Source organism: Zootoca vivipara, chromosome 2 (assembly GCF_963506605.1).
Source record: "Zootoca vivipara chromosome 2, rZooViv1.1, whole genome shotgun sequence".
Classification (NCBI taxonomy): Eukaryota; Metazoa; Chordata; class Lepidosauria; order Squamata; family Lacertidae; genus Zootoca; species Zootoca vivipara.
Window position 1 is genome coordinate 77,455,344 of NC_083277.1, and position 26,276 is coordinate 77,481,619.

The window sequence follows — 26,276 nt, forward strand, 5'->3', positions numbered from 1 at the left end:
AAGTTACAACTGTTTATCTTTTTAAATGAATGGAGGAATTTTCCACTAGTATGATTGACATGAAGAAACCTGAAAATCACTTGCACGTAAGTTGATGCAATGAGAGAGATAGTCTTCCTCAAATGCAAGTACAACATAATGAATGCAGAGACAAGCAAATGTGTATATTCTGTTGTTAATGCTCTTAAACTACCAAAGAGATCTGCAGTTTAGGAATATTTATGATTTCCCTGTTTAGGAATGTCCATATTTTAAACTATAGGGGCTGCTGCCCTGCACACAAACTATGGAGTACGTAAGCAAATGTTCTTAGAATCACGCTGTAAGCCTTTCACATTTCTTCTGGAAACCATGTATTTGGTAAGGAAAATATATCTTGCTAACAACACAATCCTGTGTTGCTCAACTCAGAAGTGATTCCCACTGGGTTCAGTGGGGCTTACACCAAGGTAAGCCAGAGGTTAACAGAGACAGAAAATATTTTACCAGCATGCTGCCTTTAGGCAGAAGGAAATCAGGGATTTAAAAAAAAAATCCATTGCTAAATATCTTTTGAACCTACCGTAAGAATAGGCTTGCTATAGTTTTATCTCTCAGAAAGGATTCTTGTACCTTTAAAAAACTCTGTTAAACAGAAATTCAAGGGGTGAAGTTTTTCTTTTTATTTTGTCTACTTCTGGGTTAGGCATAAGGGATTTGAGGATAGATTTCTGAATAATTTACAGTAGATAAGCAATCTGTCTACTGTGTATCACACTACTTTAATGAAGAAATTTTTGGATAGCCAGTACTGGATTTTGTGTGTTGAAGGACTGTGGACTCTGTTCATTTCTGGTAGTCAAGACAAACAATTGGGCTTGGAATTCTTGAATCTTAAGAATATATCTTTTGTACCCAACTCCTCGCAGATCTGAAGGTTATAGTAGAAAACAAAGTGGACTTTGAAAGCCTGAAGTCTGCCTACTGCCCTGGTCTTTACATGTTAGGAAAAGCACTACCAGTTGAATTTCTGCTTGACAAAAAAGGATTACTTCACTCCCAAACAGAAGTAACAACCCTTTCACTTTAAAATTTAATTAAATATGTTTGTAAGGAATTTTAGAGGCTTGAGGCAAACAAATGGGGTACCAGGGAGTTTGGAGTATAACTTGACTAATTATGGAAAGAAATTGTACATTGTTCTTTGTTATATTAAAAACCAACCAGAACATTGCTGTGTGTGTGTATGCACACACACACACACCACACACACATACTTATTTCCGCCTGTAAAATTTCATGCCCCTTTTTTGTGATTGTGGTAGAAATTGTTGCCTCAATGTTAAAACTGCATCATTATATCGCAAATAATTTACCACAATGCAAATCATTTATTTAGTATCCTGAAGCCCGTTAAATTAACAGGTGCTAGAACAGTGACAGGATCGGGCTGCGCTCACAGGCAAAACCGCCTTTTTTGGGGGGGGGGGCTCATTCATTCATTCATTAAAATATGTGGGTCCTTTTTTGTAGGGGCAGAGGCGACGCACCTGCCGGAATACGCTTTAGGGAGCAGCTGGAGGAAATGGGAAAGCGCTCCAGCAACAGGTGCCGGGTGAGATTGAGCCGAGGGAGGAAGGGAGTTGCTTGCATCGGCTCGCTCCTTCCCCGAGGGAGCCCAGAAACAGAGGCTGCTACCCGTTGCCAAAGAGGGCGGGGACAGCGCAGCGCTTCTCGTCAGGCAAACCGGGGGGGGGGAATCAGTTCAGCCCCTCGCCCGCCTCCCTCGGCCAGCCTGAGGCGGACTCGAACTGTAGGCCCAGCCCCCCTGCGGGTGAACCCAGGCAGCATTTCTCCTCGGGCGGGGGGGGGAGGTTTCGAAGGGGAGAGAGATAGGAAGGGAGAGAGCGGGAGGGAAAACACTTGTGGCGGCCTCGCTAGCCAGGAATGTGGCTGGCCCACCACCAACACTAGCCCGCCAACCGCCCTCATTAGTTTTTAATTGCTGCTGGGAAGCGTAGTCTGAAAGGCGGCCGGGGGATGCTGCCGATGCCGCCACTGAGGCCGAGCGGTTCTTTCTGCCTCCATCTTTTGACCGAATTTGTGGCCGTCTCCCGCTCCTCCTCCCCCCGCACGTTGCTCCACTTGGGCGCCGGTGCTCCGAAAGAGGAGCTGAGGAGGTGGCCGCACATTTGTCGCCTGTGGCTGGAGTGAAGAGGCTGGAAAGGAGCCCAAGCCTGGAGCTGGTAAGGGGAGGGAGCCGAATGCCTCGTGTCTCTGCGTCCAATCCCTGTGTCCGTGGGGCACATGCGCAGTAGCGCGGACATAGGGACACAGGGACTGGACGCAGAGACATTTGCATATTATTATATAGGATAACCAAGTCTCTTCTTTCCTCATCTGAATCCTGGGGAATTTACAGTCATTGGAACATTGGTTTAAGATACTTCAATAAAGTATCATCAGCAACGCCAAAGGTCACCTGCAGCTTCTTCCATGTTTCTCTAGTAAAGTTTGTATGCAGGAACTACATGGGTGGGGCTATGATGCAGTTCCTTCCGACTTGAGGGTTGCCAGGCTTTGAGAAGGTGGGCAAAGTTTCCATCCCAATGCAGAAAATATATAAACTGTCCTAGAAATGCAACAATACAAGACAAACCAGAGGTATGAAATGCCCATGATAGAAGGAACAAGATAAGAACAACAAAACTCTTTCCACTTAATTCTTTCATTACCCATACACATTTTCTTAAAAGCCATCTCATAATTCAATCCAGGAAATAATTCAAGTATCTCAAATGTTATATGCCATAGCAGAGCACAAAACAGCACAGGGTCCCCCACAAAGAAGACAATCGTTTCACAGAAGAGCATACCTGCTGGACTGGAAAATATTGGTTGTACCCTGAATTCAGTAGGTGCTTCCTGATTATGTGTGTAGCTACACTTCCTGAGCTTCTCAAAGCTACTCAGCTGCTAAAAGTGCAGGAACCTCTGTTAGGAAGGGAGGTGGCAACCTTGAGTGCAGATATTAATAAATTGGTCAGTGGGTGTTTTTCTAAATAGTCATTTTGGAAATGCCACATAAATATGAACTATGTTCTTCCCAGCTATCATACTGAAAAGCTCTTGCTCTGCAACTCTCTGCCATAGCAATATACAGATCCTGAGGAATCACTTAGCACAGCTCTCTTGGCACTGCATGTGTTTGGAATGCATGTGGCGAGTGCATGATTGAAATCTTCCTCATGGTCAAAGCCAGCATGAGGGAGAAGGCTGCATGAAAAGGAAGAGCTATTTCTTCATGTACATATTGAAGGGGAAACATTCAGCCATGCAGCTCCTCACCTCTGTTCAAAAGTGGTCCAGTCTAGTGAATCTTCTGATTAGGCAGATCAGCTAGTTGCTGAGGATTCTAGCACCTTTCAAAAAGTACTGAGCAAACCTCCAGTTAATCTGGCCATTTGCTTTATTTGCATTTACCATCAGGAATAATATGAATGCAATCCTTTCTGGGCTCAGTGTTTGCATAAAAACTGTTCAGGAGAATCAGATTCACAAGTTACTAATCTTTTCGGTCTATAACAAGAGAAGCAACTATAGCTGGAAGGAAGGAACTTTGCTGATTTGAAAATGCAGCTAGAAAATACCAGGAGAAGGTTGCTAGTTCATTAATAGTGCACTTGAAATACAGACAGGTGAAAGCCTTTTAAAGGCTCTTTTTCATGTAAGTGAAAGTTCAGCCACAAGTAGGCTTTGATGATTAGCTTCTAAATGGGTTGCTCCCTGGGGCAGTGTGTCCTTATTTATACCTAAAATATACTGACATGGGCGTTTTCCATATGCAGGCTTTCTAAAGAATCCACAGCTGGGGCAAAGGAAGAAAAGAATTGAACCCACCTCCAAGGTGTTATAAAACATACTATTCTAAAGTTTCAGATATCAAAGCAGAGTCCAAGTGGTCTGTTCTGTTGGCAGTTTGTTCAATAATTTAAGGCTACACTGTCCAAAGGCAAGCAGCATGCGCTACACCAAGGAGAACTTGGGTAGCAATCCTAGATACATTTATCTGGGAGCAAATCACATTGAAGTTAATGGGGCTTACATTCAAGGAGACATATATAGGATTGTGATGTTGCAGAAGGATGCTAGGCCTCCTCTACTTCCGAAACGTAGAGGCAAGTCTGCATAGCAGATTTGTATTAAGCAAGTAGTAAAGAAGTTGAGCTCATCATGGGCAGCTCAGTATGTGAGCTGTTCATGCTGTTTCAGCCAGACAAGGAGAAAATAAAGCCTTGCAGAGCATGCAGAAGCCTGCCTACACAAGCATTTCATTGTGTGTTGTAACTTGCAAATTTCATTGGACTTTATGAGAATTGGATGTATCAGTTTGGCTTCCGCACATTGATAATGCATCTTGATACAATAGGCCTATCAATTTTATTTTTATTTTTTTACAAAGCCTTTGCTTTGCTTTGACAAATGAATGGAACGCCTGGATGGAAATCACTGCCCTCTTTCCAAAGACAGTACCTTAAACTCAGCAGCAACAGCAACAACAAATACCATCAGTTAATTTTGCTATCACTTTAATTCTCTCTCTCTCTCTCTCTCTCTCTCTCTCTCTCTCTCTCTCTCTCTCTCTCTCTCTCTCTCTCTGTTTCCTGGTTTAACATTTTCAGTCACCAGTAATAGCAATCCATTTATTTGTCTGATTGCATGTTGGCAATTGTAGGCATAGTTCTAGGCCAAATGCTGTCTCCAAACGTATCCAAGGCTGCAACCCTATACTCCAGGGGCGGGGGACCCTTTTCAGCCTGAGGGCCACATTCCCTCACAAGCAAGCTTTGTGGGGCCCACGTGCTAAAAGTGGGCAAAGCCAAAGGCGAAAAGTGGGTAGAGCAACCGGTGTGATTCTTTCCTTTGTACAGCAGGCTGCATTCCAGCAATGTAGCAATTAAAGATTTCTACACATACACACACCCTCCATTCAAGCAAGCAAGAGGCATTATCACAGTTCAAAGACACATTCCAGCCAGGCAAAAGCACCTGAGGTGGTTGCAGAGCAGGGCCAGTGAAAGGCGTTGCCTGAGGAGAAAGAGTGTCAGCTGGGGAGAGTCCTAAGGGCTGGGTAGAGAGGCGTGGAAGGCTGCATTTGCCCCCTCAGTGTGGAGGCGCCTCACAGCCCTTCTACACCTGGAAGGAATCCCCATTGAACTTTTGAGTTGTGCAGACAGCTGGCTGGGCCCCTTCCAACTGCTGATTCAGTGGGACCTTCTTCTTAGGAATGCCCTATGCTTCAGTTCTTAGGAATGCCCTATGCATAGGAATGCCCTATGCTTCACAGGAATGCCCTATGCTTCAGTTTTCCTGCTTCTTAAGAGCTGTGTAGAAATATTACACCCAAGTCAAATTTTCTAAGCTCTCCTACGGCATAAGGCTTTAACTGTCTATTCAGAATTAGGTCTCTCTGAGTTCAGTTGGGCTTACACCTACAAGTAAGTGGGTGTAGGATAGCAGCCCTCATCTTTCTTGCAGCTTGACATTTAATTAAAATTTAGCTGTTTGCATTTAAGAAACAGTAAAATATTCTCCAGAGAAGTAACCATCTTAAATTCTCTTGCAAGAAAGTGTATTTTTACATGTTAAACACTTCACAAATTTATTGTGCCACATACAGTACAACCTTTGTTGCAGGTGTATGGTCAGTAGAGGGACTGTAAACAGAAATGAGAGGGAAATAAAATGCAGAAAGTACAGAGAAAGTGACAATTATGTAGGTAACTGGTAATTCACAAAGGTAAAAGGTAAAGGACCCCTGGATGGTTAAGTCCAGTCGAATTCAACTGTGGGATGCGGTGCTCATCTCTGCTTTCAGGCCAAGGGAGCTAGTGTTTGTCCACAGACAGTTTTCCTGGGTCATGTGGCCAGCATGACTAAACTGCTTCTGGTGCACGGAACATCATGATGAGTGCCAGAGCGCATGGAAATGCCGTTTAACTTCCCGCTGCAGCGATGCCTATTTATCTTCTCGTGCTGGTATGCTTTTGTTGAACTGCAAGGTTGGCAGGAGCTGGAACAAAGCAACGGAAGCTCACCCTGCTGCACAGATTCGAATTACCGACCTTATGATTGGCAAGCCCAAGAGGCTCGGTGGTTTAAACCACAGTGCCACCCGACAAAAACAAAATTATGTTGATAACACAGGCATTGATAAACCAGTTAACACACATAGGCTGCAATCCTAGCCAAACTTACCTGAGAGCATTCAGAGTTCTACTTCTGAGTAAACATGGTTAAGATTGTGGCTGAAGGGTGACTGATAATAATGATCACTACCCATACTTTTCTACATTGTTTTTCCTTCTGCTTACCCACACTCCAGCAACATGTATATGTTCCTGCATTTCAGGATACTTTATGCATCTGATGAAGTGGACTGTAGCCCACAAAAAGCTTAAGCTTTAATAAATTTGTTAGTGTTTAATGTGCTATAAAGCTCTTTGTTGATTTTACTCAAATGTTGACTTCTAATGAAGCTATAAAATGATTTAAAACAAGGGTTAAAAACAAGGTACAGTACTGGTTTTATGTTTTGCCATAGTTTTCAAGTATTTATTTATTCAACTGATTCAGTGTGTTTTGACTACTGTAGGTGAATAGCTCCCTCTTGTGAAAGCTGTTAGAAGCACACTGGAAAAAATATGGTTGGTCTATTCAGAGCTGCAAAACCTTGTCAGGTAAGTACACAAGCCAAACGGCTGCTTCTCCTATTATATGTTTTAGAGTGTGGGAAGGCTCCCACCATGTTCCCACACATTTGCACAAGTACACTAATATCTGTTACTATTCTACAACTTCAAATGCTTTCTTAAGTGATGCTGAAACAAAGCACATCTCAGTACTAACGTTCAATGCAAATGGAGTTAGAAACCATTATGTATATTCCAGCCAATGCAGGTTTTATTTTTAAATTACAGTTATGGGGAATGTGAGAAGCAATTTCAGGATCACTTGTGAAAAGTCTACAGAATTGCTCCTAAAGCATTGCTGTTGATGATGAGTCCATTAGGAAGTAGAAACATGTACTATTCATCCAGACAATTCCCTTGCAAGTAAAAAAATGAAATATATGTAAGGTTGCTACATAATGTATGAAAATTGTAACAGCTTCTAAGGCTGAACCTGAAATTACGTTTTGAAGAAAAGAACATACAGTGGTACCTCTGGTTAAGAACTTAATTCGTTCCGGAGGTCCGTTCTTAACCTGAAACTGTTCTTAACCTGAGGTACCACTTTAGCTAATGGGGCCTCCTGCTGCCGCTGCGCCGCTGGAGCACAACTTCTGTTCTCATCCTGCAGCAAAGTTCTTAACCTGAGGTACTATTTCTGGGTTAGCGGAGTCTGTAACCGGAAGCATTTGTAACCTGAGGTACCACTGTACAAACCCCTGTCTAAGGCTGTACGAAAACATAATGTCGGAAAAGTATCCTCTACTATATTTCATTTGTTCTTTTTTCAAAGCTCTTTAGCCAGAACAACTCTCAGAGTGGCTTATAAATCAATATTTTAAAAACAGCCCCTGCCCTTAGGCTTACAACTTAAGGAAAGGAAAATCTGATGTGGAGGGGAAAGGGGAACAAGTGAACATGTTGCAGGGTTCTTATTATGACCAGCTTGGATGGAAATGGGCTGCTCACAGTTCATAAAAAAAGGCCTTGGTGACCCCTAAGTAATAGCCTAGTGACTCAGACTTCCTTGGAACAAAGACCACTTCAAAACAACAAACATACAAATTTGATGATAAACTGTGTCTTGAGATTCCTGCATTGCAGGGGGTTGGATTAGATGACCTGTGGGAGCCCTTCCAACTCCATAGTTCTATGATTCTGTGATTCAGTAGCAGCTCATTTACTGGGGCTTCATATGAGGGGAATGCTTGTGAATTTTAATCTCTCAGAATATTTGGAAACACAAAAGTCCCCCCCTAAAAATAGGGGGTTTTGTGTTACAAAACAAAAAACTAAACAGGGAAGGGTACATGTATTGTCTCCACTTTCAATTCATAGTCTTTTTCACAGTTTGATTATGTTTGGTGAGAGACATTTTTGTCATAGACACCTTGCAGTTGGGGGAAAGGGGAGAGAGGTCCTTTTGTTTGTGTATTTATTTATTTTTATTGATATTGTGAGACGTTAGGGGTTCCTGAGCTTGGTTGGTTATGTTTAGTTGATAGTGGTGTGGCTTATTTGTGTGAGGGAAGCAGGCTAAGTTGTTGGGTCAGGTTAGCCATATTGATTTGTATGCTGTTGGGGCGGATAGGTCATTGTCCTGTTGTACTGAGTATGTAATAAAGGGAACCACACTGGGGTGAAGGCATCCTCCGTAGCTTTTCCCCATGCTAGTTTGAGTTTGTTGGTTAGCTTTTCTAGTGTTGCGGTTTCCCATACGTTTTGATATCAGTGGTCTATGTTAACTCCTGATAGGTCCTTCCAGTGTCTAGTTATAATATTTCTAGCCGCATGAGAGTAGGTGACTTATGAATTCCTTGTACAGTAGTGTGCGTGTGTGTTGTTGTCCTGGAAGATGTTTAATAGGGTGAGTTCTGGAGTTGCTTCTATTACCTGTTTTGTTATATTGTAAATTTCCTGCAGCACTGATATCCAGAAGGATTGGACTTTGGGGCATTGCCACCACATGTGGAGGTAGGTGCCTATTGTGGTGTAGCCTCTCCAGCATTTAGATGAAGTTCCTGGGTGTGTCTGTGCTAGTGTCTGTATATATGTTTTAGGGTGACTTCTCGTCTTTTGGCTGAGATGGACTTGAATGGTGGTTTAGACCAGGGGTCCCCAGACTTACCAAGCTTCGGGCCGGAGGGCAGGGCAGTGCGCGCGCAGCGGGCCGGGGGCGGGGGAGTGCGCACCCGTGCGCATGCGCACACGCACGTGGTCGTAAAAAAATCGTCGAAAATCGCTTGTGCGCATACGTATGGGCCTCCCCCGACCCGGAAGTGCACCGGAAATGACCTCTTCTGGGTCGGGAGAGGCCCATACGCATGCGCACAAAGGATTTTCGGCGATTTTGAAGATCGCCGCCACGCGCCGTAAGAGCGGGCGGCGGCAGCGGGCGTCGTCGCGGGCCGGATTGGGAGGCCAATTGGGCCGCATCCGGCCCGGGGGGCGTAGTCTGGGGACCCCTGGTTTAGACCATAGGAGTTTCTCAAAGCTAGTCAGTGGCCAAGTGGCTGCTGTTTTTGTTGCTGGGTTGTTTAGTAAGGCTTGTAGTTGGTGGTGGGTTAGCCACCATTGGAGTGTCCCCTAGTTTATATTGTGTTTCCTGTATTGTTATGGGCTTGTCATTTCTGTAAAAGTTGTGTGTGTGTGTGTGTGTGTGTGTGAGAGAGAGAGAGAGAGAGAGAGAGAGAGAGAGAGTCATGTGGGTTGGACCCAGAGTATCCTTTCTGTGCAAGGAAGGGCTCAATAACTAGAGGACACTCACAATATTACAGTGGAACCTCGGTTTATGAACACCTCGGTTTATGAATTTTCGGTTTCCGAACACCATGGACCCATCTGGAACGGATTAATTCACTTTCCATTACTTTCAATGGGAAAGTTCGCTTCAGTTTATGAACGCTTCAGTTTATGAACAGACTTCCGGAACCAATTACACCCATGCTTCGGGTAAAGTACGCTTCAGGTTGAGTACTCCGCAGACCCGTCTGGAACGGATTAATCCACTTTCCATTACTTTCAATGGGAAAGTTCGCTTCAGTTTATGAACGCTTCAGTTTGTGTTCATAAACCAAGGTACCACTGTAGTCTATTTCTCCTGCATCTCCAACACCATTGCAAAGTGTCACCAATCCTACAGAACAGCTTTTGAAGGAGCTGCAGCGGGGAAGAGGAATTGGCAAAACTTGCTTCCCCCCTCTTCTTCCAGCAGAACTCCACTCATGGGAATTCTGGATGCAAGCCTCTGCCTTTAATCTGATTGTTTAAAACCACCACTCCATGGGTTCATTATTCTTCAACATAATAAATATAGCTCCCCAATCATGCAGGTCATTCTCTGAAAGGAAAATCTATTACTTTGCCTGGGCTAACAGATCTACATTACAGCTGCATTTAGACAGCAGTTTATTCTATCTTGCCAACATTTTCTTACTTGTTGGTATTCACATTTATGTGATTTTTCACACAATGTAAAAAATCACTTCTGGAAATCAAGAGAGAAGCACTAATAAGTAAAAGTGACACAATAAATGCAGCCTTAGATGCAATCACATGACAATCACAACTTTCCCCTGTAAGTTCCATATTATATTAAAACTTTATCCAATGTAAGAGCCACTTCTAGAACTATAGTGGAATTTTGTGCAAATATAGTACTCTTTTCCATTTTATGGAATGGAGAAGAAAAGAAAAATCCAGAAAAAAATCTCTTTGCAATTCATTGTGCTATATTCCACTATAGTTGCAAAAGTGGCTTTTATGCTGTGTGAAAGCTCAGATATACTGTGGAAATTAACAGATAGGGAAATGGAACAAACTGCAATGTAAATGTAGCCTAAGTGATACAGTGCATGCAGTGGACATATTTTCCTTTCAGTCTTGCTGAGGGCAAAGCCATACCTTTTGTGTCACCTTAGAATTGACTTTAGAAAGTGAGGCCTTTTTTGTAACATCCTAGCCTACAAGGAAGGCTAGCAGGCCAGTAAGATGAAGAAAGGTTGCAATTCAGCTGCATGGAGAGACTTTGGGTAATATTCAACAGGTTGCTGCTGGAGGTTTCTCCGAGTCCATCTCTGTTCCCCCAGGCCTCAAAGGCATCCCTGTTTGTGTCTTCTCCATTCCCTGGAGAAGAATGCTGTAGGACCTTTATAAGCAAGTTCCTTGCCCTTTGCTGATACACTATTGCTTGTTTGGTGTATCAACTTGTATTCTGCTCCTTCAAAACAAAAACCTACGGTTTTTTGATCTTCAAAAGACACCTTGGAAAACAGGTTAACTTACCATGCAGGGATGATGGGCAGGGACAAGTACACATGGTCATCTCACCTCCCCACTTTTACGGCTCTCCAAAAGTCAGGATGATTTAAGGGGTGCTTACATGTTACATCCGACGTGTATATATTTTTTGTTTCTGTGTGAGCTGACCTGTGTACATGCAGTTATTCACATGTAGCATTAAATGAGTTTGTTGTTTGTAACTGTGTAGGCAATACATGAGCTGTACGAAGAAGTGCACACACACTTCCACAAGCACTTGTATAGTTTTTGCAGAGAGGCCACTTGTACCTGTGTTTGGCGGAAGGTGTGAACCACCTTTTTCAGAATTGGAGAGCCTACTCTATGGGCCTGTATATCCCCCAGCTCTTTGTAACACCTCTGGCACAACCCATGTTACAACTCTTTAAGAAGTTGTCAGCTGGATCACAGAAATGGAATTTATCAAGTTTTGATTAGGATGGAAGGGCAATTTGATGCCTTAAGCTTATCAAAGTTTTAAGAGGAGACTGGCGATAAAGCAGAGTTTATTGAAATATCAATTTCATTTTTTGGAATCCTGGATTTGCCTACCACCAGGAGTCTTTTACTTCGCAACTTTAGTGATTCTAACAAATTGGTCAATAATTGCTGGCTTGGTATTAGGTTTCATATCTCATTTGTTATTTTCATATATTGTGGCTGCATGGGCAAAGTTTACACTCTAATTAAGTACTGTAAACATAAAAATGTTTCAACTGGAAAACAGATTACATTTTATCACTTGTAACACAACAACCCTACAAAAAGTAGTCCCTGTAAACATTTAATTCAGCACTGAGTTCTACTGATTCCAGTGGCATTTAGCTGCATCTAACTGAAACTTTTGCTAGCTATCTCTTGTGAATTTGCACTGGCAGTGCTACTTTACTGTGTCATTTTCACCTATAGGAAGTGTGATCCCAAGATTTAAAAAGCAATACATTCACTGAACAAAGTCCAAACATTTGACAAAACTTCAAAGGATTTCTCAGGTGGTCTCTGTAATTGAGCATTTTCCATGCATTAATCCATTGCTGTTTGGTGATAAAACGTCTATTAAATGTCATGGATACATAATTTAGGATGGGTGTTTGAAAGAAAAAATCATCCAGGCTGACTGTTGTGCCAAACCTAGCTAGGAAACTGGTGCTCACAGGGTTCAAGGCACCATGATCAGTAGAAAATTCTGGAGGAGAGACTTTTGTTCATCTTTTCCTCAACACGGGGCTGGCTGATAGAACAACCAAAATTCCCCAGGTTGAAGGAGGGCTGGCACACCACACAGTTACTAACTACACTATTAGCCAAAATTGTGGAAACCTTTCGGAGAAAGTGTATTTGTATAGTGTCTTTGTATAGTGGCATAGAACATATCTGCTGCTGCTGCTGCTGCCAATCCTACTAATGGTGGTTCATGGCAGGCAGCTGTAGAAATTCAGGCTCAGTGACCTGGGTCTGCCCTAAGAGACAACCAAGACAGTCTATAACATATTATAGCTTGTTCAGACACTTGAAAAGCTTGTATATTAAACAATTAAGCAGTGAATAGGGCTTACCAGATTTGATTGATGGAAAAGAATTAACTTATTCATTCTCTACTTCATAGTGTTAGAATGATTCACCCTTGGTGTCAAAACTGTCTGTGTGTTATTTTCTGTAACAAACGGTGAGCATGAGATCATAATTCACATGCAAATGAGAAATGTGATGTTAGCAGCAAAGGCTGTAGAACTGTTTTTCTGTATTGATACTTAATGGACACAAATACTTTAATATATTCCAGGATCATTGATTCCTAGTAAGTGTATAGATGTTGTATAAAAATAAGCATCATCATCATTATTATTAACAATATAAGTTTTTATATTGTTGTTTTTAAGACCAGCATTAGATGAGTTAGGTATGTCTGCACAAATAATTTTGATTTGCTTAGTTCCTCTGGCTCATATATAGCAGCACACACATATATTTAAGAATAGTCACCAGCAGATCAGCCAAGGAATTATTGTTTTTTTAATTGTTTTTATTAAAGTTTTTGGAGGGGTTTTTGTTTTTACAAAAGTACATAAATCACCTCTGTTTTCAGATCATAAAGTCCTTTCTACAGATTGGTTATATTAGATGTGAGACATTAACGTGGTAGTCAGTATAAGGTTGGGGGAGAAGAGAGGTGGGGAGCGAGAGCTTGGGGAAGAGAGGGGGTGGAAAACTTTCATTCTCTTACATACCGTAGTGTCTGTGTAAGGTTTTTGTATCGGTGTTGTGTAGATAGGTTCTATTTCTATTCATTTATTAGTTTTCATTGGCAGTGAGAGGAATTGGAGGCCAAGGACATAGTTGGTTGCCTTAAACTGACTCCAGTGAGTTTTGTTTGCATGTGTGGAGAGGACCCACCGACAGCATACAAATCAATAGGGCTACCTTGGCAAACCGGAAGTCCAAGGTAGCCCTATTGATTTGTATGCTGTCAGTGGGTTCTTGATAGGCTGTGTGTGTGATAAAGGGGAGCCACACCAGGGTGAAGGTGTCCTCTTTTATGTGTCCCAGTGCTAGTTTCAGTTTGTGGGTTAGATTTTCTATCTAGTAGGGCTGCTTCCCATACAATTTGGTACCAATAGTGCATATTCACTCCTGACGGGTCCCTTCAGTGTCTATATGATGCTCCTGGCTGCTGAAAGGAGGTGGCTTATGAGCTCTTCCTAGTGTGAGTGTGTATTATTGTCTTGGAAAATATTCAATACGGCTAGTTCTGGGGTGGCTTCTAATACCTGTTTAGTTATTTTGCATATTTCAGGTAGGGCTGATGTCCAAAAGGGTTGGATCTTGGGGCAATCCCACTACATGTGGAGGTATGTGCCTGTAGAGATGCAACCTCTCCAGCATTTTGGTGAGGTTACTGGGTGTATCATTGCCAGCTTCCGTGGTGTTAGGTACCATTTATAGATAAGTTTCGAGTTTCCTTCTTTTGGCTGTGATGAATTTAAAGGGAGGTTTAGACCACAGTTTAGTCCATTGGGTAGGGTATATTTCATAACCTATGTCGTGCTCCCATTGTTTTTTGATTGAGATGAGGTGGGTTGTGGGATTCTAGAGTAATATTTTGCATATTGTGGATAACCTTCCCTTGCAATGTCCCTCTGCTGTCAGGAGGTTTTCGAAGATGGTAAAAGGGCTAGTGGCTGCTGCTTTTACTGCTGGGTTGTTTAAGAAGGTGTGCAGCTGGTAGCATGTTAGGCAGGGTATTTGGGTGTCCCCTAGTTTGTCTTGCATTGTGTTGGTGTGGGTTTGTTATTTTTGTAGATGTTAGTTAGGCGGTGTAAGCCTTTGGCTTGCCAAGTTTTTATTTAGATGTTTTGGGCTGTGTGATGCCAGGGAGGCTAATAGGGATGGGGTTGGGGACACTTTTCCTACTTTTTTGTTCCATGCTATAAGCATGGACTGTGTGAACCTGTTTAGTGTTGTGGGGATTTTCCTTTGTTTTGAAGTGATCTATCTCTGTGTGTACTCATTGTTTCGTTTCGTCTTGTATAGGATTATGTGGTGCACTTGGCTGGCAATGTAGTATAGTTCTATATTGGGGATTCCCCTTCCTGAGGAGGGGAGGTGCAGGTATTTGGGGCTTATTCTTGGCTTTTTGTGTGAGAAAATAAACAAGTGTAGTTTTTTCTGACATTTATAGAGTTTGGTTGGGGGAATCCAAATTGGAGGGTAGGTTAATTGTTTGGTGTGTGTGTGTGTGTGTGTGTGTGTGTGTGTGTGTGTGTGAGAGAGAGAGAGAGAGAGAGAGAGAGAGAGAGAGAGAGAGAGAGAGAGAGAGAGAGATCTTTTTGATCATGGCTATTTTGTCTGAGAGGGTGAAGTTGGTGTTGTTCCATTTCCTTAGGTCTTTGTTATTTTCTCGTCACATGGTGGTGTAGTTGTGGAGGTATAGTTTGTTGAGATTTCTGGTCATTTGTACCCCATAGTATCTGAATTTGCTGCTGCTAAGTTTCATTTTTGTGATTCTTTTTGGATATGGGGGGTGTTGAAATACATTTACTCAGATTTTGCAAAGTTCAGCTGGAAGCCTGACAGCATTACAAATGTGTTGAATTCTTTGGTTAGGGTGATTGCTGTGTTTGTGGGGTCTGGTGTTGTGATCATCAGGTCAACTGTGATCAGCCAAGGGATTAGTGACAAATGTGTAGTCCAAATGGCAACTTGGAGTTCCTTTGCTCCAGTGAATTTACTCAAAGGAAGGCCACCAAGCATCTACTTAAAATTAATCCATGGACAGCATACTGGTTTGCCTTTTCTAGTAGTTGGCTTGTTACTTGCAATACCAGTCAAAACAATATGAAGATCAATGCACAGAATTAGTACTTCATCAATAAAATACAAACTTTTTTGGGGGGGGGGAATGCTCATCAACAGTGCCACTTGGGATGAGTACACTGTATCAGCTGTTTGGGATATGTCCCATAATATCTCCTTTGAAATCAATCTTTTTGATAAGATTTCAGAAACTTGGGAACAAATCTGACTTTCCTAGAAATGACCTAATTAGCTGATAGCATTCTGCCAGAGGCATATGGCTCAGTTGTTTTAGAAAGCTCTGTAGTTTCTTCCAAATTTCCCTCCCATTATATAATCATGGCATTATTATAGTTGCTGTAGGCTCTAAGCAGGAGCCCTTTATCACTGACTGCTGCTGCTTCTGGTGCCGGTCAAATGCTCCAGGGAACAGTGATCGATCCTGAACTCTCCCCATCTCAGTTCCATTTGCAGAATATAAATTACCAGGAGGAAGTGAGCTTTTAGACATTCATATTTCCAGAACACACAAACCAAAGTTTACATTTTCATGTTATAACAAACAATTTAAAACTTTACCTTGGAACTTTGAAGCCCCAAAACAGGGCAGAGTTTATTAAATCAGTGCAGTTTTACACAGTAGCCAGGAGATACATAGGCAAATGAATATGTCGAAATGTCTGAGTAATCCCAAATCAAGATGATACATTTATTGACTTTAAAATAAATGGGTAGGTTATGCAATAATAGTACTAAAACCATGTAACTGTACTTTTGTCTCGGAGCAATGAAACAAGCAAAAATGTATAGCATAAGCATGTCGGAAAGGCGAGAAAATCAATTATATTGGCACAGTAGCAATACAGGAAATGTAGAGTTCTCTTGTCAGTAAGACAAGGTGAATTATGCAATATACTGAGGAATTTGGATAAATTCCATGAAGGATGATTCAGAGCAAATGAGAGACCACATATAACATTTGATTAGTAAATTGCAGTAAGTATATAGTCTATAGAAAGGGTGTAAGAGGTTCTTTCATACAGAAACTTTTTCTTACATGTTTGCGGAGTGGGTGTGAAATTAAAACACAAAAGAGCTATCATTCTTGGGGGTGCAGTGGTAATATATGACAAGACAATTTACGACCTTGGACTGTTGTCATGGAATTAAGTGGGGCCTGTGCTTTAATAAAAACAGAATTTCAGTCAACCTATAAACTTCATTGGGAATTTAAAATAGGACTTACCAGTTCAATGAGCTAACTAACACCCGATTTACAAGATCAGTCTTTTAGGTATCTCATAAGTGCAGTGGAATACAGAAGCCAGCACATACACTTAATAAAAAGTGCAAATAAAATGCAAAAGGACTGCATAAATCAGGTTAAGTGCATATTATCTGTCACATTATGTTTTGTGCACAGTGGCAGGTGGATGCTTGTTCTAGTGAGCCACCATGTTCCTAGAATGCCGAGTCTGGGAACTGGCCTAAAGATTACTAAAAATGCCTTGACTTTATAACCTTGTTAGAAATAGAAAAGCAAATATTTTAATTACTATTGTGCATTGATTAAAACAGCAGATGTATAGATTGTGCATTACATGTTATTAAAGTTCTTTTATGCCAGCCTTCCTCTCCGGTTTGGAATCTTGCTTTTTCCCACTTGGCTGGGAAATAACTTCTCTTTCAAACAAGGTAATTTATTCACTGGTCTGGGAAGAAATCAGATTGTCGCTCACTGGTATGCCTCCCATCTTCAAGTTGCTTGGTCCTGTACTGGGTACATAAAAAGAAGGTTGGCTGTCAACGTTTTTCTTCCTCCAGTGATCTTGCTGTAAGCCGGGTGTGGCCAACGTGGCGCTCTCCAGATGGGTTCCAACTCCCATCAGGCCCAGCTAGCATGGTCAATGGTCAAGAATGGTGCGAGTCATAACTGAGCAACTTCTGGATGGCACCACATTGGCTGTAAGCACACCAAATAAGGCGCTGTCCAACAGCTAATCCAGCAGTTTCTCTTATCACCTGGGTTCTCTGTCAGAATGTTCCAGTGCTTTCCTCCCACTTACGTAAATCAGCCTCTAGTGCTTATATGAATGCATGTCATGAAGGAATGCCAAGCCACTCCAACTCCAAGCAGTGATGTTTATTTTTATGTTAAATATTTAACTTGCCTTTCTGTATAAAACCCCAAAACTTAGGTGGCATGGGATTCCTTAAAGAACTAGCTACTAAATCTTGCTGGGTCCCACTGCAACACCCTCTTCTCTGCTACAACACCAGAGCTAGGATGTGTGGTCACAGCCAAGATGATGGTGCTCCTACGTCCTTGGATGTATATACAGTGGTACCTCTACTTATGAACATGATCCATTTTGGGGTGCTGTTTGCACCTTGAAAACTCCGTAAGTAGAGCGTCGTTTCTGCTCATGCATGAAGCGCGCAGATTGCTTCTGTGCGTGCGGCGAACCCAGAAGTAAACACTTCCGGGTTTGCCACGTTCCTAACCTGAAAAGCTGCAACGTGAAACAAACGTAACACAGGGTATGACTGTATTCGATATGACAGCTGCAAGGCAGGTCTTTATTCAGTTTTTTTGCTTTTCATAGACAGATTCCCTTTCAGGGAAAGCATCTAAGCTCTTAGGAGTATCCTTTCTATATTCTCTGTCCTGTATTACTGCAAGTGCAAACATGATACTTAAAATCAGACTTTAAAGTTCAGGGAGATTTCAGAAAACAAGCAGTGAATCAAAGCTGAAGGGTGTTCCTAAGGTTGCTGTCCCTTTGAACGGGAAAACTTCCTTATTCTAAGGAACTCTAATGAAGTCAAAATATAGGTTGACTGACAGATGAATTAAAGCCTAGCTTTTGCTTGGATCTTATTAGTGAAAGAAGTGACTTTTAAAAATATGTTCCTTCTTGTTCCACAAGCTGTTCACTTTTGATGTGATTTGATTTACTACTTCAAGGCTGCAATATTGTGCACACTTAGTTGGAACTATTCCTATTTGCTCAAAAGCAAATCACATTGAGTTTTAAACATGTACATGATCAAAATGCAAGTCAGATAGTCCTGAACTCTACACTTGTGAGGTCAACATAAAAGCTAGATTCTCTGTAAGAGCTTTTTTTGTAAAGTGTTTTTTTTAAAAAAAAAAAAACAGGAGTTAAAGAAAACCTTAGTGGCAGATACTAGGTGTGAGCTGATGCTGGGACCACAAAAAATAAAAATAAAACCAGTGGCTGCTGCTGCTGCATTGGGGAACCTATAGCTCTCCAGGTACTGTTGGACTCCCTTCATCCCTCACCATCAGTCATGCTGGCTGAGGCTGATGGGAGCTGGAGGGTCACAGGTTCCCAAACCCTGGGCTCTTGTTTCATACTCATCATCTACTACTGGGCTAACAATACTGATTTACCTTACAGTATTGTAGCAAGAATTACTGAAATATTCTATGTGGCATCCTTTGAACACGTTAATGTTAGTGATCATAATCAGCTAAAACAAAACACGATTCTTGTCTTTTATAACAAAATATGAAAGGGAAATACCAGTCAGAAATCTTCCAGCATTTCAGTGAGACAGTACATATATGGCAGAACTTGCTATCTTTTCATGCACCACAAGAAATACTAGCACCCTCTGCATTTCTAGGTTGCATATTTTGTTTTGCCATTGGAGTTTAGAAAATAATAACATCTCCAGTCATGCTTTTGAAAAAACCCTGATACTTATCAACTTTAAATAGATGTCGGCTGTAAGCCATCACTTGCCTAAACTGTATGTTGCTTTGCAAGCAAAATGTGATTTCATTGAAAGAAGAGAGTTTTGCCTAGAGTACATGAAATGCAGCATTGTTAACACCTTCTATACAAATGTGTATGGAAGCACCACAGTGTAATGTGTGTACCAAGTATGCTGCCTACTATGATCTAAACAGAAATGTGCTCTGTAGTGCTGCTACTGTGTGGTTGAGTTGTTCACCTCACATGGCTTTTGTTTTTGCTTTTTTTGAATCTTAACGAAGCATTAAATTTTTGCTTGGTTGGCAAATAAATCAGGCCAGGAGTACAAGTGAAGGTCAAATGAGACTTCTTGTGTTAACCTAATATTAAAATTGCTGTGCTGGAGCATGGTGTGCATACAGAATAGGCAAATATGAAAAATAATGCAATGAGCAGATAGATTTCCTCAGTAGGTCTTTTTGGGTTCTGCATCTTCAGTCCTTCACCTTTTCAGTGCAAGTTACAAGATCTGCTTTGAAAACACAGGGAAAAGTTGGAGCACATCAGCAGCTAGAAGCTACTCAGACACCACTCTTCAGTTGAGCCCCAACATGAAAATTTTCACTTACTATTGTTTTGAACAGCTGGTTCACTTTCTTCTTTTTTAGAGTTTTCCTGTCTACCTCCAAGATGGGAGGAGGGATGCTTGCCTGGCTCATCCTCTGTGGTGCATTTGGTTCCTCAGGTGGTGGGCAGCACACGGACATAGTTACTCCTTAAAAACAAGCAAACACTGGTACATAATGAAGTAACAAGAGAGAGCCCAAATTAATTAATTCTCAAAAGAAAAGAAAATATCAGCATGCAAATTTGGCATGCAAAAAATGTAACTCCCTGTCCTCCCATGGTTGGACAATGGCAGCAATTAAACAGCTTGACACAAACTGTGAAAGCAAAAAAGACTTTATGCCTCTTAGGGCTTCCATTCAAAGTGCGTGTACAAGGATCAAGATGGCTGATAAGTGTTGCTACCCAATGATTTCTGCAGAAACACCTGTTCCAGAATAAATGACTAGTCTTGTAGGATTTGCCCTACTCCAGATCCAGTGCAATGGAAGGGTTTGGCCTTCTCCCCATCTGTCAGGTAGCTCCCAAGCTTCAAGCAAGATTTCACTCCTCCTCTAATACGCTTGTTTGGATGCTGTGCATCTGGGAGTTCACTGGTAATTGTCCAATGTCCACAAGAGCTTTAGTTAATCAAGTGAAGAGTAAGAACTGCTCATCGAGAAAAGAGCAAGGTGGAGGAGTGGGATACCTGCCTCCATTATTGCATTTATCAGGAGTGGGTTTTGTCTTGCTAAATATACGTCCCAAACACCCTTCCTTCTTTTCTGTGCTACACAAAATACCTGTTCCACCACTTCACAAGTTCTTAACTGCAACAGCAATAGAATATTTATGTTCCTTTGATTTTGCTGTTACTCTTTATTACTCTGATGCTGGCACAAAAGTGTCTATACTTGTGAGTTTCTAAATGGCTCTTATGCCTGTGAGGCTATCTGATCACATTGCTTGTGTTTGCGTCTGTGCACTCTATACACACAGTGATAGTAATCTTAAATGATTGTAACTGTTATGATGATTAGACAACATTGAATAAAATATTAGTTGATGCTTGGCCTGTATCAAATGTCTGCTTTAGGCACTAAAGCATTAATATAATACTTAATATCCAACACATTTTGAATTTGAAAAGATTGAAGTTCTTTTTTAAAACAACAGTGAACAGAAGTAGCCTATTTTATTTTATTTTAATTACAAGCAGACCCAAAGTGCAGAGTTCTCATTCTCTTATCCTAATTGCCTTACCTGGAATGGTTGGCATAGAACGGCTGGCAAAGCTCATTTGCTTGAGAACAGATGTTTTGTGAGGTACCCCCAGATGTTCAGAAAGATTCGTGTCACTCATAAATGCATGTTTTCTTGACAGCTGTGCAGTAACACACAAATCATACAGTACTCAGGAGGGGGAATTAACTGATTTTAACAGTTGCACATAGGGTAAAATTATTAGTGTGAATTTTACCTGTGTTGGCAAACATATTTTTTTCCCAATTATTTGAAGAGATTACTGCTTCCTCACAAGTGAAGCTGCCCCTGGCTAAGCCAGGAAGAATGCAAAATGCTTCATTTAATAACTAAAGATCAGTAAAGCCAAGCAGTCATTTTATTGACTCAGGTATGATGCCTAGGACCATTAAAATCAATGGGAGTTTTTTCCTCTGTAATTCAGTAGAATATGAACTGCGCTCTAAAAATACAGTCCACTGGGAGGTTTTGTACAAGTTATCTTGAAGCTAATGAGAGTTGCCCAAGGGCACAAAAAAGGTTATAGCATCCTTGAAATCTTACTTAGTCAAGCAAGGGGAGGCACTTCAATTTCTTTACTTATAGCTACTGAATGCAGAGGAAAGATCACCCAAACACACATCTATTTTCTTACAATGGTCTCATTTGCATGTCGCAGTAAACATGCTTACTCTATATGAGCAAAACATACCCACTTCACTCTTTTCCACTGTTGCAAGGAGTGGGGAGGGAATCCACAAATCTTAATATAGCATTAGGTCTTAATCAGGGACTGTAGTTTGTTTCACTCCCAACACACAGTTCCCACAGAAGCCAAATAGACTGGATCTTTCTGCAACACTGGTGAAGTATTGACCACCACACCTGGAGCAGTAGGCCAGGTTGGGGTGGATGGGGGGAGGAAGAGGTCATTTGGCAACAGAGGGGAATGGTTGGGGGCTCAGGGGGAACAGCCAGCAGCTGTTTCGGCTGTCTCTGAGCTTCTGCCTAACTCTACCTAATGGTTTTTACCCTGTCACAAAACTGAAATGAGGCAGAAGCTTTGTTCTATAGGATATCACCAACAGAAAGCTAGCAAAATCCCACTGGGTCATAGTAATTAGAGATACATGCTCAAGGACACATGCTAAATTTCTGAAGGTTAAATAACTGGTGTCATATTCACTTCTCTACCCCATCTTTCTTTATTTGGTGAAGGTGTGGCCAACGCTCTAAATCTGTTCAACATCTGCTTGGCAGGCACAAATTAAGTTTTAGTCATTTATGTCATGATAGTCTTTAAAAACTGAATTTTATACTGATCTCAGCAAGCATATGAAACATATTTAGAATTATTGAATTCTAAAAGTATGCTTACATTTTATGTGATCACAAGTTTACTCCTGGGATGAACAGTAAATGAAGCTGCTGACCATTTAATAGGGTCTTAACAGATTGTATTGGGATAGAACTTTGTCTTTTGTAACAATTCTTTCAAAGGATTTATGATCCAAAGTGATTTCTAGTTAGCTTGCTTCTGGATAGTAAACTAAATTAGATGAGGCTTCTTTACTAAACTGTTTTTGATTTTTGTTTTAATGATGTTGCTTTTTTAATACTCAAAAACATTTGGTTCTTAGGGTTGATGTTATAAAATTGTGCAATGCAAGTTATATAACTCAGGCTGATGATATATTAGTGTGATCAAAGTGCTCAAATGATAGATTGCACACAAAAATGTGCCAATGGTGTAGTCTTCAGCTTGGCACTGTTTATAGAGCACAGTTTGCAAACTTGCAATGCCCTAACAATATTTAATTTCCTTAAGAAGACTCATAATGACCACCTATCCCTCTTGAAAGTATCCAACAGCAATCAGGACCACAAAAGTGCAGCCAGCTTCTTCCTTCTGGATCACTGGTACAACCTCCCACCAAACAAGCCATCTGACTGTGACCAACAGTAATCATAATAATAATCTGGTTCAGGTCAGGATATATTCCTAGCCTCCTTGATTGTTAGGCGTACTGTAACTATACAGGTTCACTTATACCAAATGTGGGGAACCTTTAGATGTTGCTGAACTACAACTCCCAACATCCTTGGCCATGCTTGCTAGGGCTGATGCTAGGGGTTAGCATTCAGCAACACCTGACATGTTCCATTAAGCAAATGTATCTTCCACCACTTACCAAGGTGAGTGTCACATCTTGCAAGAAAACAACATCTTTTTGTTTAATGGATATTGATACTTTAAGGGACACATACGGTACTCTCCAGAAAACATACATCTAATATGAAATTGACAGTTTGTATTCCAGAATTATAATGAGGCTACTCATCTATAACAACGTACGCTTTTCATATCAAGAAGTTCAGGTGATGCTTTTTCATCTGCAAAGACCACACTGCTTCTCTTTGCTCTCTTCCTGCACTTTCTCAGCTTAACTTCAGGCAGGGTGCTTGTCAGGCGTACATTCTCATCTGACACTGACTTGGTAGCCTTTGGAGACAGGACTTCCAGTTCAAAGCTGCAGACAGAAATTGAGGCAAAGCACTTTTAATTATTATGCCCATAGCACTGCTCCTATATTGAAAGATGATTCTATGCAGCATTGCAGGCCCATTGTGCAAGACAGCTCGAGATTTCCTCAGGTGGGTACAGTATACGCATGAAGCTGATGGAGGAGAATAGAAAATGAGGGTCAGAGCAGGTTTATTGGGGAAAGTACCTTTATGTAGTCTTTTTTTTTTTTTTTGCAGTGGCACAAATGCAGCTGAAAGGAAATGGATGGAACAAGAAGTGACAACAAAGCAAAATAAAAGCAGGTGACCTCAGAAGATTCTCACAGAGGTAAGGTACTGGAAATTGTGGTGAAGAGTTCAAGGCATGGCTAAAATAAGTTTGAATCTCATGCTAGTGAGAGAGGGGAGCTTGGAACCAGAAACAAAACAAAACACTTGAAACATCTGCTCTAAATATTTCTGGGGGTAAGAAAAACAAACTGCATATAAATAGGTAACAATGGTACAACAATTCTTTGTTATGATTTGCAATTTATTTATATACTGATTGTATGTCCAAATGGCTTCTAAGCAGTTTACAACTGTAAAACCAATAAAATGCATGCAAAATTAAAATATCCGTAGTTAACATATTCAAGAAAACAATAAGAATAAGAGTTAAAAGAATATTTGAAATACGGTTAAAACAATAAAATTACTAGTTTTTTTAAATATAATTCTAGGCTGTCTATTGGTGATGTAGCAACTCCAGGATAGTTCATTAGCTGAATGTATTAATTAACAGAACATCTTTGGCATCATCATAATTAGGGGGAATTCCTATGTTACGTTGGAGGACAATGGTGCCAAATTAGAAGTGACCACATTATCTAAAAATATGTGGACAGATAATCCAGGAAGGCAACACTCATGTTTTAAAAACAGTGTGTTTTCAAGCTCTAGTGTTTTCTCTGTGAATAAAGCACACATATTTTCATTTGCCTAATGCATATTTTTGTGGCTATGACTCCTGAAATCACTGTAAGTAGCAAGTAGTGCTGGAATGAGAATTAGTAAGTCTTCAAAGGTTCACCAGCAATCTATGTAGTCAGATTGCCATTGCAAATTTCAAAAGTAGCTTTTAGTATTGAAATGGTTTTCTCTAAGAAATATAAAAGATTAAAAAACCATTCTCAGCTGAGTCATCACATGCTGTATTTTCTCAGGATTCTTACTGTCTCGGCTAAGCCATTGCATGCTAGTTCAGAATTCAGTGGGCAGAATCTTAACAGGGACCAGGCAGTCTGAAAACATAAAAGCAACTCTGGTCTGGCTGCACTGGTTTCCAATGTGTTTCTGGGCCCAGTTCAAAGTACTGGTTTTGATCTATAATAATGATTTTGTTATTTGTACCCTGCCCATTTGACTGGGTGTCCCCAGCCACTTTGGGCATCTTCCAGCATATGCAAAAACATAATAAAATACAAAAACATAATATGCAGCTTGGGAACTGCAGTGCCTTTCAGAAAATTGCTTCCGATATGAACCTGCCCAGATTCTTAGGTCATTATCGAAGTGTGGAAGGGGACTCCAAAAGATAGGGTCTTTTCAGCATTGCTCCTGGGCTCCTGAGGTAGGCAGGGATCAAGATTAAATAAAGAAATAAAGACTCCCTGACTATGGCATGCTCTTTCCCAGGAAGCCTGTCTGGTGTTGGCATGAATATATTTCCATTCTCTCTTTACTCCTAAGCACTTGTTTGTTAATTTTGTCTCCTGCTACTTGATTTTTGTTGTTTGCTAGCTTGTTGTTTTAGATCATCATCATTATGCTGATGTACTTGGGGAATGGTTGGGAGCTAGTGTACGATCGCTATTATGCTCTGGTGTAATTTTTAAAAATTCTCTGTAGTATTATTAAGTTGCTTTGAGAACTTTGTTGTATAATGTAACATTGTAATAGGAAGATGAAGGAGAAAGAAGGAAGAGAAGGAGAAAACTCCTGCCATATCTATATGGAGCGGTCAGTATAAAACTCACCTTTCTGCAGTAGTCTTGTTTGGTGTACCACACTCTGAATTCATAGAGGACAGGGAAATAATAGACATCTGACGATATGATCGCAGCATAGATGTTGGCCGACCAACTCTCCTATCATCAAAATCCGGCTGAATAGGAAATATAAGGTAGTTAATCTTCCCTGGTGGAAAGGGAGATCGGTACTTACCATGAGGTAGAACAGATAAAACTCAAATACCTCAGCAAGGCATTTAACCCTTGATTTTGTTTTCCTTTGATTTAATCCCATTTGTAAAGGTTGCAAATTAAGTGGAAAATAAACAGTGTGTTGTTGGAAGATAATAGTGGAAAGCATGTGTTGAAGACATAAAGGTAGCTCAACTTGGAGCTCAGCAAGCTTCAGTGATGGCATACTAACATAACACACCCTTTCCCCTGCATCTTCTTCTTTTTTCTAACCTTGGTGTTCCAACTGTAACTGGTTTAGAGAGTTAATGTTTAGCCTTCAGTTGTTCAGGGAGAAACTCTGTATACTGGCACTACACCCTATTTTTGAAAAATGAATCAGAAGGCGTGCAAGAGTCTCGATTTTTCTTTCTAACCAACCTTGAAAATGTAAAGGAGGCGGCTACAGTAAACTCGCAAGTTGCACTTGTTTCACTTACGCAATCAAAACCTTATACAGGTGGTGATGGAGATAAACAAATTAAGAAATGGAGAGCAGAGAAAACCCACAATTCCCTGCTCTCCATATATTTATTTTCCCTCCCACCTGCACACCCAGTGGGGTTTCCTCACTTACCAGGCTTTGGGAAGGCAGCACAAGGGCTCTGACAGCATCCCAGAGTCCTACTCCACTTTCCCAAAGCCCAGTAAGC

At 41.1% G+C, this 26,276-nt stretch overlaps 2 protein-coding genes across 5 annotated transcripts in view; one reads left to right on the forward strand and one right to left on the reverse strand.

Moving 5' to 3' along the window:
- Nucleotides 1-26,276, forward strand: part of KCNMB1 (potassium calcium-activated channel subfamily M regulatory beta subunit 1) — a 312,631-nt gene that overhangs the window by 228,114 nt on the left and 58,241 nt on the right. The window lies entirely within an intron of this gene.
- The window catches only part of DOCK2 (dedicator of cytokinesis 2), a 261,176-nt gene continuing 250,794 nt past the window's right edge, over nucleotides 15,895-26,276 (reverse strand). For all 4 annotated transcript variants that reach the window (XM_060271722.1, XM_060271721.1, XM_060271723.1 and 1 more), the window contains 5 exons: nucleotides 25,420-25,547; nucleotides 23,232-23,406; nucleotides 20,897-21,017; nucleotides 19,657-19,802; nucleotides 15,895-17,078 (listed from right to left, as the gene is read on the reverse strand). In XM_060271722.1, coding sequence (XP_060127705.1) covers nucleotides 17,007-17,078; nucleotides 19,657-19,802; nucleotides 20,897-21,017; nucleotides 23,232-23,406; nucleotides 25,420-25,547 — 642 coding nt within the window. In that variant the 3' untranslated portion in view covers nucleotides 15,895-17,006. The remainder of the gene's footprint in view (nucleotides 17,079-19,656; nucleotides 19,803-20,896; nucleotides 21,018-23,231; nucleotides 23,407-25,419; nucleotides 25,548-26,276) is intronic.